Genomic DNA, 17,308 nt, shown 5'->3' with positions numbered 1-17,308 from the left:
AGGGAGCCAGGGGTCCAATGCGGCTGCTCCTTGCACTCCCTCCGCGGCTTTCCTGCTGCAGTGAGAGCCACAAGCCCAGCTGGGGAGCTGATGTGGGATCTCTTCAACACGCTGGTCCTGCGATGCAAGGGCAGGAGGCAGGGCGGCTGTCGGCCGCGGGCTGGGGCGTTGTTCATTCTCTTTTGCCTTTTTCTTCCCAGGTTTAAGTCTCCAGGGGCTGGGGGAACCAGAGTTCCCCAACGACCTCCCTCACTCAGCCTCTTCCCTCCAGCCTTTTCATCTCTGGGGCTGGTGTGGGGCTGGCAAGAGGCTTAGCCCGTGTGTCAGACTCTAAACCGTCTCTGCCAACCCCAGCAGCCCTACAGGCAGAGGAAGAGGACAACTGGAATTCCCAGGGGGCTCCGCCATGCTTTCCTTCCCCAAACTCAGACTCTAGCCGTGGCCCTGACGTAGACACAGCCAGAATGGGCTCCTCAGCCCCGCTGCCCTGGAAAGGCAGGGATGGAAACATCCCAGGTGCGTGTGGAGACCACCTTCAAGGAGCGGGAAGCTGGCGTCCGGGGCGGGAGCTTCTGCTGCCTGTGCTTCGCGGGATGGCTCCACCCAGCCCCTGCACCGGTGTACTCTTCGATTCCCTAAGAGACTTCCAGAGAAAAGAGCAGCGCCAATCCATGAAGAACTGAGCAGAAACCAACAGTGCACTTTTAATTAAGGACTTGTAGCTGTGCAGGGTGCAAACACCTGGGATCAGTGACTTTCCTCCTGCCCCTGTTGGTCTCTAGACAATGGCGGCAGAAGATCCCAGCAGGCCACAGCCCCTCTCGCTGGGGTCAGAGGCAGAAGATGAGTGGTCAGCAGGGGCAGCTGTTGCAGGTGGGAGGGACATTTTCCCACAGGAAAAAAGGTCTCAGTGACAACATGAGGTCTCTAGAAATAGTCATGCTGAGAGCCCAATGGCCCTTGGCATCATTCCTGGTGTTGGGGTAGAAGGTGTCTTGGAGTTTGCTCCAGTGGTTGAAGGGGAGGGAGGTGCTACTGACTTGGAGCAACTGGCGCCAAGCCAGGGAGATACAAATCCAGGCAGGGCTGTGGGGCCGGTTAGGAGCAGGGCTACAGGTCTTTTCCCTTAGAAAAGACCCTGCCAGGCTTTGGATCCAGACCAGGAGGCTTCATGGCCAAATCCAGCAGCAGGGGTCCAGATAACACCACAGGGAAGATCGAAAAGGTATGGTGGGGGCATCCCAGCCTCTGTGGAGGGGTCAGGAGATGCCCGCACAGCAGGGAAGACGCGGCTGTATCAGCCCTGGGGGTGACACCACTCCCACCTACCACACACAAGAGTAACTCAGGAGGATGGGGAAGGTGACAAGCCCCTGGGCAGAAGCCCTGTGGCCACGGGATCATTTTAAATCGAGCCCAGAGAGTGAGCTGTCCAGGGCAGCTAACTTTGGCTAGAAAGGGCAGAGGCAGATGGGCCTGCTCCATCTCACCTCTAAGAAGGTAGGCAGGACGGAGATGCCCCAGTGACGGCCACACAGTTGCCACAGTCTCCTGCAGAGACCAGGCAGGAAGCCTGCCTCTTGGCCATGCAGGATGGAAAGAAAGATTCTGTTCCAGGAGGGAGCTACTCTGGAAGGCCCCAAGGACAGCCAGGACCCACTGATTCTTCAGGATTCTCCCATTTTTTACCGTGGGAGCTAATGCCTGTGCCTGGGTCCTGGCAGCATTCTGGACTCCACCCTTTCTCCTGGGTTTCACCTTTGCAACAGGATCCCTGCAGACCAGGCCCATGACAAACACCGTCTCCAGCGGGCTGGGCAAAGGAAGGGCACGGCGCCAGGCAGTGGTGTGGTTGCCCATCAGGAAGAGGCCGCCTTCTCCCGGTGAAACTAGGCAGACAGAGGGCAGTGAGAAATGTGATCTCGGCACAGGAAGGCTCTCGGGAAAGGAAAAGGCAGGACTGACCTTCTGCACGGCAGCAATGGCAGGGCCAAAGGCAGCTTTGACCTCCACGCGGGCTCGGATCCAGGCCGGCAGCTTGGCCAGGACAGGGGGCCGGGCGTATCGCTGGTCCAGGAGCACTATGCTGGCAAAATCCCTCTGATGCCTGATGGCTCTGCCTGCGTAGGAACAGAGGCTGGGGCTCCGAGTAACACCTGCCTCCCCCACAGCACATTCCCATGGCGTCCCCCTCCCCTTCCTCAGACTCGTGTAGGAGACAAGCAGGCAACCCCGCTTTCCTGTTCTCCTCTTTCAAAGCCCCCATCCATCCACCCAGTCAGAGGCAGCCAGGCTCACCTATGGACCGGCTGACGGCCCCCATCCGCCCACCCGGTCAGAGGCAGCCAGGCTCACCTATGGACTGGTTGACGGCCCCCATCCGCCCACCCGGTCAGAGGCAGCCAGGCTCACCTATGGACTGGTTGACGGCCTTCATGCACAGGTTCTCCACCAGAGCCTTCCCTGGGGGCGCCTGGCCTGGGGCTCTGGGCTGGGGGTGAAGGATGACCCATCAGGACTGTTTCCTGCCTGCAGCTCTCCCTGGGAAAAGACCCTGCCAGGCTTTGGAGCCAGACCAGAAGGCTTTGTGGCCAAACCCAGCAGCAGGAGTCCAGGTGACATCACAGGGAAGATCAAGAGGGTGTGTGGGGGGGGCGGCATGCAAGCCTCCGGAGGGGCCAGGAGACACCAGCACAGAGGGGAAGGCCCGGCTGTATCAGCCTTGGTGGCGATGCCACTCCCACCCACCACCCACTCTTCTCACCCACTGCAACGCTGGAGTCACTCACAAGGGTCTGATCCAAGTAGGCCATCTTCTCCTGCAGCTCTGGAGACCTGATGTTGGGGAAGGGCATGCCCACCATCACCACACACCTGGGGGAGACAGGAGCCCAGGGCGGGTGGGTGTCAGGGCCTCCCATGTCGTCACTCACCTGTCACCAGCTGCTCTATTCTACCCCTTCCTCAGCCCTCTCCATCTGTTATCAAAGCTCTGCCCCTCCCTGCTCTGCAGCTACAACCTAAAGAAGTCTTGTTCAGCTGAGAGATCCTGTCTAGGCCAAAGGATTGGGTCCCGATACAGTAATGGCTGGCCTGACTTTCCACCTACTCTCCCAGGGCCAAACCCAGAGCTGCTGAGCCCCTCCCTCCAGCTGGCTGGTCTGAGCAGCTGAAGCTCGGGTGTGGGCCCCGATAGCAGCAGATGCCAGGCAGGGGCCTGGCTGCTGGGAGTGAGGGCCAGCCAAGTACAGCAGCCCAGGAGATCAACAGAAGCACTACTTACCGGCCTAGATTGTCAGAGAAGTTGATGCCTTCACTCATCTTTCCTCCAACCACAGAGAGGAGCAGCGCCCCTGTCACCCGGCCTCTCTCCTGGCCACAGCCCTGCGGAAGACATGCAGACCCAGAGTTGCTGAGTCGAAACTTGGATGTCACCCACAACATTTCCAGCTGCCACCCCCACAGGGTCTCAGATCCAAGCTCGGCATTAGGCTCGCACCTGAATGCACCTGGAATAGGCCAGCAGCACCTGCTCCACCTGGTGTGTGCTCTTAGGCTCCTGGAATATCTGGAGAAAGAGAACATCTCCCAGAGACGGGTTCAGGGCGCCAGGTCTCGGGTCTGCTCGTGGCCTTGTGTTTTCTGGAAGGGGACTGGAGAGCCTCGCAGCTCAGGGCTTTGGGAAAATCCTCTGTAGTCAGGGACTGGGAGCAGTGGGGATGGGGAGCCAGAAGCCTGTCCTGACTCAGTGAGCACAAGAGCTCCCAGGAGGACTCAGAGGCACAGTCCTCTTGAGTGGGAGGGCTGGCTGACAGGCTACTCACCTTTTTCCTGGCTGCCAGGCGGTCCAGCAGACCACCCTTCTCCCAGTGGGTGTGGACCTGGCGTAGGTACTCGTAGGAGGGGAAGAAACAGACCACCCCTCCAGGAACCACACCACACAGGTTACAGAGGATGCGACCCGCCTCGTCCATCTAAGGAAGAAAGAGGGAGCCCCCATGGAGCAAACCCTCAGCCACCCACATTAACCTTGAGGCTCAAAACTGAGGAGACCCACAGCATGACTACAGCCAGCGGGGAGGACTTGGCTCCCCTGGGTGGGAACCACACAGTGGTAGGTGCCACCTCTCACCAAACACACCAGCCGCTGCCACGGAGCCTTTCTGACACACGTTACAGCACTAGTGTCTCGGGGGGGCCTTCCTATTGCCCTGGCACTGTCCTCCCTTCTTCACTCCCGGGTCCTGACAGGCACCACAATGACCATCAGGCACTGCACAGCTCAGGCGATGCCTCCCAAGCCCCACATCCCTGCCACCGGCAGGAGCAGATATAACCAAAGGGCAAGAGAGCCAAAGGGAGTCAGCAGCTTTCCTCTGCATGTGGCATCCTCAGGGGATGCCTGGAGGTTTTATAAATACATATTTAGCAGCCTAAGGGGTGAGGGGTGGGGAAGCTCAGACCTTCCTCCATAAGCATCTAGATCGATGCTGCTCATCCCGTGCAGCTCTATAGCAGGTGCCCCCATACAATTTCCCTAACGCCTGAAATCATTTAGGGTGGGCCAGAGCGCCCCTGCCCCGGAAAACCCTTTGCTGCCTGAGCCCGGGCTGTGGTGCGGCGAGTTGGCTGGCACTGACCATCTGGGGCAGCTCTCTTTTCTGGAACGTGAATTCCAGCGGCTGGTTGGAGATCCCGCTGCAGATGACAAGGGGCAGGATGTTGTCTGGAGGGATCACGTGACCTGTTAAGAGCCAGGGAGGGCCCAAAAACTGGAGAGGCAGGACTGTTGCAAGGCACAGCGCAGGAAGGGCATTTCTCTACCCCATCTTCCAGCTAGGGAGCAGTGACTGACAGTGCTCGCCCTCCCACCATTGCCACAGTCACACTGGGCAGCAGGGAGCAAAGCAGGAGAGCCTGGGTGAACACACAAAGAGCAAGACTCCTCCACCCCTGTGCCTGGTCGCAGTATGAGGTTACACACAGAAAACATGTGCCAGAACTTGACCTCTAGCCCACCCCACCCTGGGCATGGCTCCTCACCACAGGAAAACTCCACCACGCGCTCAGGTTCCACCCCGGCACAGGCCAGCAGCTGCTGCCGGAAGTCAGACACCTGCAGACCAAGACCCCAGTATCAGGGACCCGTGACCTCCCAGCGGCCCAGCAGAAAAAAAGCGAGAAGGTTGGGCTAAAAGGCAGCAGGTACACACAAACAGAAAGAAAAGGTCAAAGAAAAGGCTGATGACAAATTAACAAAACCAAAAACAGCGACTGACACCCAGTGCTGGCAGTCTTGTTTAACCTACGTGCACAACAGCAGAGGAGATCTGGCAAAGGCATTTTGCTGGCCTGCATGCAGCAAAACCACCAGTGAAAATTTTCAGAAATACATGTGGCTAGGCCCCAGCCCAAACTACTGACTAAGAATCTCCAGGCAGTCACCTGCTAGGCTGGGAAAAACCCAAAAGTAACCACTCTGTGGATAAACAGGCATTCCTAGACATTACTGGTGGGATATAGAATGATTCAATTCTTACGAAGGGGAATTTCACAGTAGTTAACAAATTAAACATATTTATACTTTTTAACCCAGGAATCCCATATTTAGGAGTCTACAGAGAAGACACAGCCCACAGACACCCAACAGCCATGCCCCGGGCCTTTTCCTGCCTGCCTATCCAGAGGGTACTAGTTGAATGAGCAACGCTACATCTGCCTGACAAGAGATCCACACAGCCCACCAGAGGAGCGATGGCTGGGACAACCAACTAAGATGCCTTCCATGTACATAAAACAGGAAAGGGAAAATGCGGACACATATTTGCTTATTTTGGGGAAAAAGAAGAAATGAAAGGACACCCCTTTGGGCCGGGTGGGGAACAGGCTGGGGAGGACGGGAGGGAGACTTTCCTGAATAGATCCTTTCACATAAATTTGACTCCTGAACCACACAAATATTTACATAGTTTAAAACTACAAGTCAAAAAAGAAAAAAGCAAATTCTAAAATTGTAAAGAAAATGAAACAAAAACAGCCTAGCTCTCTCTCAAACTGAAAACAGAAGCACATCAAGAAAGGCCTGGTTCAAGTGACTTTACAGCCTGGTGATCAGACATCCTTAGTGGGTTAGACGTGGAAGGCAAAGAGGAAAGGCAATTTCAATCAGATTTATTGTTAGAAGTAATACTGGTATTATGATTTTGAAACTTTTGAGTACATTATGGGATAAAGCAGATACGTATGTTAACGTACCACAAATGTTCAGGCTTAAGAGAAAAAGAGGTACAATATAGGGTCATGTAAACAAATCCTATGACTTATACTTAGAAATACCAGTATGGGCCAAGCATAGTGGCTCATGCCTGTAATTCCAGCTCTTTGGGAGGCCAAGTTAGATGGATCACTCGAGTTCGAGACTAGCCTGGCCAACATGGTAAAACCCCATCTCTACTAAAATACAGAAATTAGCTGGGCGTGGTGGCACGTGCCTGTAATCCCAGCTACTGGGGAGACTGAGGCATGAGAATTGCTTAAATCTGGGAGGCAGAGGTTGCACTGAGCTGCAATAGGGCCACTGCGCTACGGCCTGGGTGACAGTGAAACTCCGCCTCAAATAAATAAATAAATAAAACATCAGTACGGAACCAATATTGATTCATTTGGAAAACATTTCCTACATCTGTCTACTAAAACGCTCCAGGAACACTACAAACACCCTGGCTCCCACAGCTTGATTTCTAAATCTCATTCCCAGTTAAAAGAACCCAGGGCAGCCTGGAGAAATGAATCCAGTGTGGGGGCAAGGACACCCATGGTGAGCCTAGGACATTCTGTGGTGCTGGAGGCGAGAGTGACAGAGCCACAGCGAGGACCTGAGCTAGCAGGAAGGGGCTCTCACATCAGCTTTGAGACAATGTGAGCGTCAGAAACAATAATGACTATAAACAACTTTAATATGCCGAATGAATAACTATGAATCTGTGCACACACAAATATAAAAGCCAAGAGCTAGGGCAGCGGGGGCTGGGAAGCACTGCTTCAGGACTCCCAGCCGCTTTTCATCCAGTAGACCCTTTGCTAGGTAGGAATCACGCTGTGCAGAAACGTGGTTGTATTCACCACAGTCATGCTCAAAACCGAAAACTGTAAATAGCCTGCACACCTGACGAAAGAGGAACAGCTGCATGAAATGCTGTGCATCTGTGTGACTGCAATCCAGCACGGCCGGGGTACTGGAATACATGAAATGCTATGCATCTGTGTGACTGCAATCCAGCACGGCTGGGGTACTGGAATACATGCATGCTATGCATCTGTGTGACTGCAATCCAGCACGGCTGAGGTACTGGAATACATGAAATGCTGTGCACCTGTGTGACTGCAATCCAGCACGGCTGGGGTACTGGAATACAGGCATGCTATGCATCTGTGTGACTGCAATCCAGCACAGCCGGGGTACTGGAATGCATGAAATGCTATGCATCTGTGTGACTGGAATCCAGCACAGGTGGGGTACTGGAATACATGCATGCTATGCATCTGTGTGACTGCAATCCAGCACCGCTGGGGTACTGGAATACATGAAATGCTATGCATCTGTGTGACTGGAATCCAGCACGGCTGGGGTACTGGAATACATGAAATGCTATGCACCTGTGTGACTGCAATCCAGCACGGCTAGGGTACTGGAATACATGCATGCTATGCATCTGTGTGACTGGGATCCAGCATGGCTGGGGTACTGGTATACGTGCATGCTTGCTGATAATGAGGCAGGTTCCTGGGAACTGAGCACCTGGCCAAGAAGCACCTGATTACTTGGCGGCTCAGGCTGTATCTTCTCAGTAGACTCCTCTGCTGCTGAGTGAATGTATGCAAAGAGCGAGTTCCAGCAGCGGTGCGGAGAGGGAGCTACATTTTTGTTTTTAAAACAGGTATGCACGTAAGTGAAAATTACGCCGACGAGGCTATTGTAATCATATACACCAAAATGAACCTTTTAAAAGTGGAATCATGATTTTGTTTCCCTGAGAGTTTGAAACCACTGAACAGCTCCCTCTGGGAGACGTGTGATCCTGGGGCTACAGAACAGAGCAACAGAGGAGTAGCCCCTGCCCCTCCGTCCTAAAAGGCCCAGCAGTGAGAAAGAATAGCAGTGCCACCCAGTGGACACCGCTGGGCCTGCTTGAGCCGACCCTTCTGGCTTGGGGCCCCAGGAGCGAACAGGACTGATGATGCATCTCTCCCCAGCCCCCATCCCATCCCAACGCATGGGGCAGAGGAGCTGGGAAAGGTGTCCTTACCGGCTGCATGGTGCCCCCTGCAATGACCACTGCCCGGCATTCCTTCACCACCTGCGCAAAGTGCACAGCTGGATTCAGGAGCAGGAACTTAAGGCTGCTCTGACTGAGGCTGCCTGGAAAAAGAGATGAGTGGAGAGGTGAGTGCAAGCCCAACAGACACTTCTATCATCCCAGCAAAGGGGGATCCCCAGGTGAGTCCGGGTCTGAGGCTCAACTGCTAGTGCCATCTCTTAAGACCACTTGATCTCTAGGACGACCAGCCCACAGAGGTGGACCGTACAATCCTCTCCACATTCATACGAGGAAACTGAAGTTAAAAAAGAAAATAGTCCAAATCACAAAGCTTATAGATGACCCAAACCAAAGTCCACTCTACCCCACGATACAAGCTTCCCTAGGACCCCTGCCCAAGAGGACCCCTATCCCAGCCCCTCTATCTCCCGTCCTCCTCCACTGCTTGCCCAAGTCACAGCAGGCCAGTGCCCACTGCACTGCTTCTTCCTAACCCAGGAAATTCCCAGGATGGAAGGAAAGAATCCTTTCATGCTGCAGCTCCCTGGCTCAGCTTGGCTCCGTCCTGGGAACGGAGCACCTGGCCAAGAAGCAGCCAATTACCTTGGCGGCTCAGGAGGACCCTGCCATCCTGGTTGGCCGTAGTGAGAGCTGCCAAGAAGCCTTCGATATGCATCAGTGGGGAAGCTGGTCGTGGGGCGCTGGCCTGACTCTCATCTGCAGGGGCTGCACGGAGCAGAATGGGGAGGAGGCCGCCCTGCGGACAGGTCCACACACAAGGAACAGATGCCCTCGCCCAGGCCTGCAGGCAGCTCTGCCTGCCCACCCTCCTGCCTCACCTTCAGTTGCCTGGGACTGCAGGCTCTGTAGGAACTGCTGAAACCCCGCCAATCTGGGCTGCTCCCGAGATGGCAGCACTGCTCCGTACCGTTCCGTGAAGCCAAAGAGCTGGGGCGGATGAGATCGAGCAGTGGAGAGGAAGAAGGAACAGCCGTGAGAGACAGGCTGCGTGGATCGGAGGCTCTCCCGGGCCGAAGCTGCCTGCAGCACACATCCCACCACCCCAGCAAGGCCCACTGCACCAAGGAGGGCAGAGACAAAAGAGACTCTGGAATACCCTCGAGAGCAGCGGAGGAAAGCATGGTAAGGGCAGGGGGACTGGGGCACCGCTGGGTCCCGTTCAGGACCACAAGATGGGAGCACGTACCTTTCTGCTGACCATGCTCTTCTCACAGTACCGCTGCACCTGCAAAAACCAAGCCCAGCTGTAGGCACGTGTGCAAACTGAATGAGCTGTAACCTACACAAACAAAATCCCACCTCCACCACCCAGGCAGCTCAACATAGTGATACCTTCTGAGGACCTGGAGCCTCCTTGCCACCAATGCTGTCATCCCCTCTCTGAGGCCACCTCCTCCTCTACTGCCCCTGTCCACAATGCAGTGCCCTATTCAGGAAGCCTGTGCACGCGACCCTCCTGAAGTCACCTCCCTGGGCCTCCGTTTCCTTTGCTTGCCAGAGGTGAGAAGATGTCTTAGCTCAGAGCTACAGCACATGGCATGCCGCCTAGAACACAGGCAGGACCCTGTCCCCAGGGGCGGTCACTGTTACTGCCTTGAGCATAAGGATGGGGTTCAGGCAGCAGTGGCCAGAAGCGCCAGGTATACAGGCCTGGAGTGAGCAGATGTCTGAGGCTGCAACCAGACCCAAGGCCCAATTGGGAAGATGCGGAAGGGGTCAGCAGAACACATCAATGTCCTGATCCCGTCCATCAGCCTGAGGGAGACTGTGCCGGAAGATGGAATGAGGCGGCCAGGACCTACAGTCTCTAACTGTTCTACAGGGCACCAAGAAAGGTGCCCTTCTCACCCATCCCTGTGGCCTTCACCCTAGAGGAAGATGACTTTTGTCTTGCAGGCCCAGTGCGTTAAGGGTTAAGTAACTACACCTCTATGTTTTAGATCCTTAGATGGCTTGAGGACAGAAGGAATTTGCTTTTTCTCCCTTCCACAGTCTTCACGTAGTACTCCATCCACAGACGGTTTTAAGGAAATTGGATGTGCAAGGTGGAAAGGTGGAAACCTCTACCTTGAACAGGTTGATGTTGTCGGTCTGGCTCTGGAAGAGGAAGTCGTTGATGGTCTTCAGCTCCGTCCCTGAGGGCAAACACAGGAAGGGCCTCGGGAGTTTCACCCTGAGCCTCGGCTGTCAGTCCCAGGGTTAAGCTCGGAAGTGGCTCAGATCAGCTCTGGAACCTCGGACATCAATTCTCTTACCTGTCTGGGAGAGGCTCTGTGTACTGGGGTTTTGCTTAATGTTCCCTAAGAAAGAGAATTGAAATAGTCAGGATGGTGGTTCTCTGCACCCCCTAACCCTTCCCTATCTTCTTTACCTCTACAGGGCACATCAAGAGCATCCATACTTCAATGGCTTTGTTTTGCTTTTCGTTCTTTATAGCACACAAAGGACCCACTGAGAGGGCAGGGGGTTCCAGGAGCCTCCCATGTCTGACTCATGTGCTTGCACATGGAACCCAAAGCCCTGTATGTTCATGCTTTTCACCCCTCCTCCAGGAGGCCAGGACACAGTGGCCAGACGAACGTCTGCAAGGCACGGGAGCAGAGAGGAGCTGCCCAGGCCACGTGGTGAGCCTGAGGCAAGGCAGAGCTGGCGGCTCAGAGCAACAACACGAGACCAGCTTCCGCCAGAAGCTCCCACAGGCTTTCTGCAACTTCCGCTTCCACAGATGCCTTCCAAGGGGCTGCCCCATCATAAAAGAAGGGGACGAGACAGGGTCATGCAAAGCGGGCTGGAAGCTGAAGCCAGAAGATCCCAGGCTCCCTTGCTGGGCTCGTGAATTGTAAGCAGCCCCTTGCTCTGGGCTCTAGTTGATGCGTCTGTCACGAGGACTCAAATGCCAGCACTGCGTTCTCACAGGGCACTGGGTTCTCACAGGGCACGCAAAACCACATAGGCAGGTGCTTCGAACACCCCACAGCACTACGCCTACCACAGAAACACTGTGTGTTCATGAGATGCTGTATCCTTACTATCCCCGCAGAGTGGGGCCTGAAATAAAAAGGCCTCAGAACACAGGCAAACAACCCCGTGGGTCTAAAAAAAGCTCAAGTCAGACAACTCAACTAAGCTACAAAGAACAAGAATTTTCTAAATCAATGATCAAGACCGTTCTTAAAAACACAGAGAACTGAGGTGGTTCTAATTAGCACCCAAGGAAGTAGCAGCCTGGCAGGTTTTGCGGGCCAGGGGTTGGCAGGGGGACGGGGCTCTTACCTCCCAGCATGGCCACAAATTTCTCCAGCAAATACAGGATCTGTTTCAGGTACATCAGGTTCTTGGCCTTCAAACGCTTCCTGAGAAGCCAATGGACATTAAGCAGTGGTGCCCTGACGGCAACTCACCCCGCCCACCCCCAGCAGGGGCCTTGCTGCCCAGTGCCTCTCAAACTGGGTCACAATCCAAATCCTTTCCCAGAAAGCAGGCTGGCCATGGCCCCAGGCCTGAGAGCCAGCAGTCAGTCCCCAGCCTCCCATGTCTGTGTGGAGCACACACCATGATGTGCCCGGGACACAAACGGCACGCGGCTCCACCCTGCCGCGACCAAACCAAGGTGCTGCCTCTAAGGGGCTGATGCAGGGGGCCACCGAGGCTGAGAGACTCACACTATCTCAGAGGGGCACATCTCACCTGTATCTCTCCATGTACTGCAGCAGCTGGGAATGGGCCTGGCAGAGCTGCAGAAAGAACACAAACCAGGCTCTAGGCAAGCAGCCGAGGGCTGTGCTGCTGACATCTTAGATTCGCCTGGAAGATGCTGGCCCTGGACACACAGGAAGACACCAATAGGAGGTGGGGGGGGCTGGGTGCAGACAAGAAGTATGGGTTTCCACAGCCCTTAAGCTGCTGGGAAATGAGCTCTGAGAGGGAAAGGAAGGGAAGTCTTCCTCCAGTGTCCACTGTGGGTCAGAGAAAAGCAAAAGCAGGCGTCCCCAGACTTTTTACACAGGGGGCCAGTTCACTGTCCCTCAGACCGTTGGAGGGCCGCCACATACTGTGCTCCCCTCGCTGACCACCAATGAAAGAGGTGCCCCTTCCTGAAGTGCGGCGGGAGGCCATAGTTTGGGGACGCCTGGTCAAGAGACTGAAACCCTCAAGTACTGAGTCTCCCTGCTGGCTTCCCACAAGGTTCAGAAAAGACCCGGAGTCTACGAAGAGTGATGGTTCAAGGTCACGATCACATCGCAGCCTCAATTCAACCCAGGGACAGGTCAGTAGAGCTGGTGGGATGCTGTGGGCGTTTCACAGTCACAAACCAAGGTTGCCTCGGAGGCCCCCAGGTTTCTGCAAAACACCCTGAAAAGGGACCAGGAAGCGGCCCCAGCTTCTGCTCCTGGAGCTGCTACACCCCAACTCCACACTCATGAGCTGTATGATGTAGGGCACAGCTTGACCATCTCTGAATCTCCAAGTTCCCAACGTAAAATAGGAATACCACCCCCATGGCAGCATGAAGACCAGATATATGGTGCCGTATATGGTGCAGGAGAGGCCTGCACCAATCTTTTTTTTTTTTTTTTTGAAACGAAGTTTCACTCTTGTTGCCCAGGCTGGAGTGCAATGGCACAATCTCGACTCACTGCAACCTCCACCTCCTGGGTTCAAGTGATTCTCCTGCTTCAGCCTCTGGAGTAGCTGGGATTACAGACATGCACCACCACATCCGGCTAATTTTTGTATTTTTCAGTGTAGATGGGGTTTCACTGTGTTGGTCAGGCTGCTCTTGAACCAGTTTACAGTACTGGCTGCTGGCATCCAGGGCTGGAGGGACTCAGGAGCATGAGGGCAAGTCAGGTACAGGGAAACCGGTCGCTCTGTTGGAGCGGGGTCCCCAGAGTTCTGGGATGTGCTGGAAAGCCACAGTCAGCCTCCAATAAGGTCACTGCCTTGACTCGGTGCGCCCTCTAGCAAGCCCCACCTCTGGGGAAATTCTTGGTCCAGATGTCTGGAGGAATCATTCAAATCCCTTTGTCTCACGGCAGGCCCTGGCCTGGGGAGGGGAGGCCCACGCACCTGGGAGCCGCTGACCTCCACGCTGTGCATGCCTGTGATGGTGTCGATCAGGTTGTGTGCCTCGTCGATGATCACCACCTGGTCCTGCAGCCGGATGCCCGCAGCCTTTCGAGTGGCCGCATGCAGCAGCATCTGATAGGGCAGCACCACCAGCTGGGAGGGAGAAGAGGCCACGTTAGCAGGGCGGGGTTCCCTGGCAGCAGCCTGGCCTGCCCAACACTGAGCTCCTGATGTGAGTGCTTCTATTTCCTCTCTGGACTGTGTTTAGAGACATTCAAGAAATAGCTTGTAGCAATGGACAAGCTTTCCTCGAGTTTTACAAGAAAAGTCAAATACATGAAAGACAGGAAACTGGGCTGGTCTGACTCCTGAGTGAACCAGGGGCAAGGCTGGGTGAGGGTAACCCCTGCTTAGCTTTGTCCATGTCCTCAAGGTTGCCCCGGAGGCCCCCAGGTTTCTACAAAACACCCTGAAAACCACCGGTGTACCAGGAAGCGGCCCCAGCTTCTGCTCCTGGAGCTGCTACTTCCCAGCTGTGTGACTCTAGAAGAGTTGTCTAACCTCTCTGACCCTTGGTTTCCTCATCTGCAAAACAGACTTGATACATCCTATCTCAAGCAAGGGTTAAGGAGTGGAGCTGGGGCAACAAAAATAAAGGCAACTCTGCAAATCTTCAGGTGTTTCTTGTTAGCGAAGTTTCCAGTTAAAGGAATAGTCATACAAAAAAAATGAAAAACCAGAAACTGAAGGGCTCCATCACCTACTCTTGGTGAGAAAATATAAGTCACTTAACCCTTCTGGGCTCCAGTGTCCCCATGCATAGAATTTCACCAGAAAACTATTAACATGAAGTCAAGATACGGTCAAAGTGCTTTAAAAAATGCAAAAATTGTAAAGGTTTTGGGTCATGTTATGATATCTGTGCATAAATGCCTACAGCAGTAATCTTGCTCTGAAGGCAAAGCCCGGAGGGAAGGCCTGGGAATCACAGGGGCTGGCAGCCTTCTCCATTTCTCTGCCAGCACCCATACCACTCAGACCCCATGCTGGTGAGCATTTAGCTGCTGTGCAAGATGGTTACTTGGTTTCCCAAATCTTTTAAAATCTACTTAAATTTTTTCTGGATTAAACAGAATTTTCCACAAGTGATATCCTGTTTCCAAAGTCATTCAAATTAAGGAATGAGCAAGGTCACAGTGAAATCGTACCCACCAAATAACAACGAGATACCATTTTTGAACTGCTACGTGAGCAGCTCTGTTTACAAATTAAGAGAAGTTGTGTCAGAGAAGACAGTATTCTCTCATGCTGCAGGTAGGTGTATGTTAGGAGTACTTCCCAGTTAAAAGGGTACTATTTAAAAAAAAAAAAAAAGAAAAATGGGAAAACTGATTGGTTCCATTACTGACATGTTCCATCACATCACAGGTGTGGAAGCTGGGACCGTCACTTGCAAAGCCATTTGGAAATAGATTTACACACCACACTCTTCTCAGCTCCTGGCATACTCTCCCCTGCATTCACTAGGAATGCACATGCTTTCCTGGCTCCTAAACACTGTCCCCAGTAGCACCAATTGGCCTTGCCACCTGGTTCCCCCAAGGAATCCCACGCACCTCCTCCAACTCACGCATCAGGAGAGAATGGGTTAAGTGCCATCAGTCTGACCACGGTGGGTGGCATCCCCCAAATTACAGTGTGATGAGGACTCCCCTCATGGCCTAGGCCACAGTGAGAGCCAAGAGTGGCTTTCCAGCACTGCAGAGCCCTCACCTGGGCTGCAGGGATAGCAAGGCGGCTTCCGTAATAGGGACAGGCCCGGGCCTCCTTCCCAAGGGCCAGCAGCTGCTCAATGTCCTTCACCTCTGCCAGGGCCTCATCCCGGAGGAGGTCCATCTGCTCGTGGTTGTAGAAGGGGCAGGCAGCCTGCTTCTCCTGCCTCCTTCTCTTTGGCTTCTCCTCCTCAGCTCCTTTCTTCTCTGAGGGTGGCGCACACACAAGGAGAGAAAAGAAAGGAGACAGCAACTGTCCACGGGCCGAGAGAGGGTTCTGTGATGCTGAGACCCACTTCCACGGGGTGGGGTCTGTAAGACCCTCCCAAGTACTGCCGACTCCCGTCTCATCAGAACAGTCTAAGGTTTTACTTTTGTTCTCCAGAAAGAGCCTGGAAAATGATCTCCGAGCCACGGATTTGGGCCAGACACTGACCCAGAAAGCAGGAACACTTTTTCCCAAGGAGAGGAGCCTTAGGAAGGAACTGGGGAACTGGAGTCTCTTCTGCCATTCTTTTTTATTTTTGAGATGGAGTTTCGCTCGTTACCCAGGCTGGAGTGCAATGGCGCGATCTCGGCTCACCGCAACCTCCGCCTCCTGGGTTCAAGCAATTCTCCTGCCTCAGCCTCCCAAGTAGCTGAGACTACAGGTGTGCATCACCATGCCCAGCTAATTTTTGTATTTTTAGTAGAGACGGGGTTTCACCATGTTGACCAGGATGGTCTCGATCTCTTGACCTTGCGATCCACCCGCCTCGGCCTCCCAAAGTGCTGGGATTACAGGCGTGAGCCACCGCGCCCGGCCTCCTCTGCCATTCTTTCTATGCAAGCCAGTTTACGGCGTTCAGTCACTGCCACCCCTGCCTCGCTCTCCCCAGACCACCTGCGGCTATGCCATGGTCCCGGTGGCTACCGTGCCTGCTTCTCTGCATGTCCACACAGCGGTCGTTGATAAGCTGCACAGAACCCAGGCTTTTCACATCTTCATTTACACAAAGGCTCTGCAACAAAGGAGAAAGGAAGAGGCAAAGAGACAAGGCTGGCTAAATGACACCCACTAACACACATGGACCTGCCCTGCCCACTTCTCCTTCGCCTTCCAGTGATCAGTTGGCCAGGCCAGGCCAGGGAGGGGGCTGCTCCTCGCACTGCTCAACCTGTCGCAGACCCAGCGTCTCCCAGGCCTGGACGAGGAGGACCAAGCTGTGGGGAAGGGAGCAGGATGGCCCCCGGTGGAAACACTGACTGCTGTTTACCTGCCGGGAGCCGAGGGACACCAGCCGGACATCCTTGCCAAAGGGGCTCTTCTTCACCTCATGCACAAACTGGGCCAGCTGGGAATGTGTCCGACTACAGTAATAAACCTGGCGGAGAAAAAGAAGGGTGCTCAAAGAGGGAACCGAAACACCCCACAGCGTTCTATTCTCTAACACCGAGGCACGCCAGGGCCTGAGAGGCTGAGGGAAGGGGGTGGCTCCAAATTCACAAAGCTGAGGCAGGACAGCAATGTCACACATCAGGTCGCACCTACTGAGGGACCCAGGGGTTCCTGAATCACCCACAGATCCAGACATTCAAGGGAATGCCCCAGAGGCAGCTCCTTCCACGAGTCACGTCCAGCCTCTCATCAACCACTTTGGAGGGTTGGCCAATCTTAGGACAGTGGTGACCGCCTTCCAAGTGGTGACTCTTCACCATGGCAAAAGGTCCCCATTTGGGGAGGGGGGGTGTCAGCAGGGCGGGATTGTTTCACACACATCCATCCCCCAAAGGGGAAAAAGGAAGGCTGAGCAGAATACCCTCTCTCTACTCCTCTAAGACAAGAGTGAAGGGAGGAAAACAGAGTAACACAGAGAAAATACCTACTTCCGACAAAAAACAAGTCATAAATCAATGAAACCAAGTATGTTTAAACTTGCAAAATGTCAGACCACACATCCCACTGCCCTCCATGCAAATGGAAACACGGATAAGAGAAGCACGCCATGAGAGACCTAAGGCGCAGGGCACTCTGCGTCCCACTGGCCCCACACAGCGGGGCAGAAACCACACAGCCTTCAGCCCAGAACAGCTGCTCCTCGATGCCCTGGGGTGGCAAGCATGGCCCTGCTCCCAGGAGAGGTCTCC

At 54.4% G+C, this 17,308-nt stretch overlaps 1 protein-coding gene across 12 annotated transcripts in view; it reads right to left on the bottom strand.

The window, feature by feature from the left end:
- Positions 1-680: 680 nt before the first annotated feature.
- The window catches only part of DDX11 (DEAD/H-box helicase 11), a 31,292-nt gene continuing 14,664 nt past the window's right edge, over positions 681-17,308 (bottom strand). For 6 of the 12 annotated variants that reach the window (XM_074403135.1, XM_074403133.1, XM_074403136.1 and 3 more), the window contains 20 exons: positions 16,438-16,545; positions 16,095-16,182; positions 15,183-15,388; positions 13,410-13,562; positions 12,027-12,073; positions 11,613-11,692; positions 10,595-10,639; positions 10,407-10,474; positions 9,526-9,564; positions 9,158-9,266; positions 8,922-9,044; positions 8,307-8,419; positions 5,044-5,116; positions 4,641-4,744; positions 3,825-3,974; positions 3,500-3,568; positions 3,284-3,384; positions 2,790-2,874; positions 2,413-2,491; positions 681-2,120 (listed from right to left, as the gene is read on the bottom strand). In XM_074403135.1, the coding sequence (XP_074259236.1) occupies positions 1,111-2,120; positions 2,413-2,491; positions 2,790-2,874; positions 3,284-3,384; positions 3,500-3,568; positions 3,825-3,974; positions 4,641-4,744; positions 5,044-5,116; positions 8,307-8,419; positions 8,922-9,044; positions 9,158-9,266; positions 9,526-9,564; positions 10,407-10,474; positions 10,595-10,639; positions 11,613-11,692; positions 12,027-12,073; positions 13,410-13,562; positions 15,183-15,388; positions 16,095-16,182; positions 16,438-16,545 (2,850 nt within the window). In that variant the 3' untranslated portion in view covers positions 681-1,110. Of the gene's footprint in view, positions 2,121-2,412; positions 2,555-2,789; positions 2,875-3,283; positions 3,385-3,499; positions 3,569-3,824; positions 3,975-4,640; positions 4,745-5,043; positions 5,117-8,306; positions 8,420-8,921; positions 9,045-9,157; positions 9,267-9,525; positions 9,565-10,406; positions 10,475-10,594; positions 10,640-11,612; positions 11,693-12,026; positions 12,074-13,409; positions 13,563-15,182; positions 15,389-16,091; positions 16,183-16,437; positions 16,546-17,308 lie in introns of those variants that run through there. The other 6 variants (XM_074403144.1, XM_074403141.1, XM_074403137.1 and 3 more) reach the window with 6 other exon arrangements.

Source organism: Saimiri boliviensis, chromosome 7, assembly GCF_048565385.1.
Source record: "Saimiri boliviensis isolate mSaiBol1 chromosome 7, mSaiBol1.pri, whole genome shotgun sequence".
Lineage (NCBI taxonomy): Eukaryota > Metazoa > Chordata > Mammalia > Primates > Cebidae > Saimiri > Saimiri boliviensis.
Note: the sequence above shows the minus strand (reverse complement) of the source record. Positions and strands in the feature narration are given on the sequence as shown.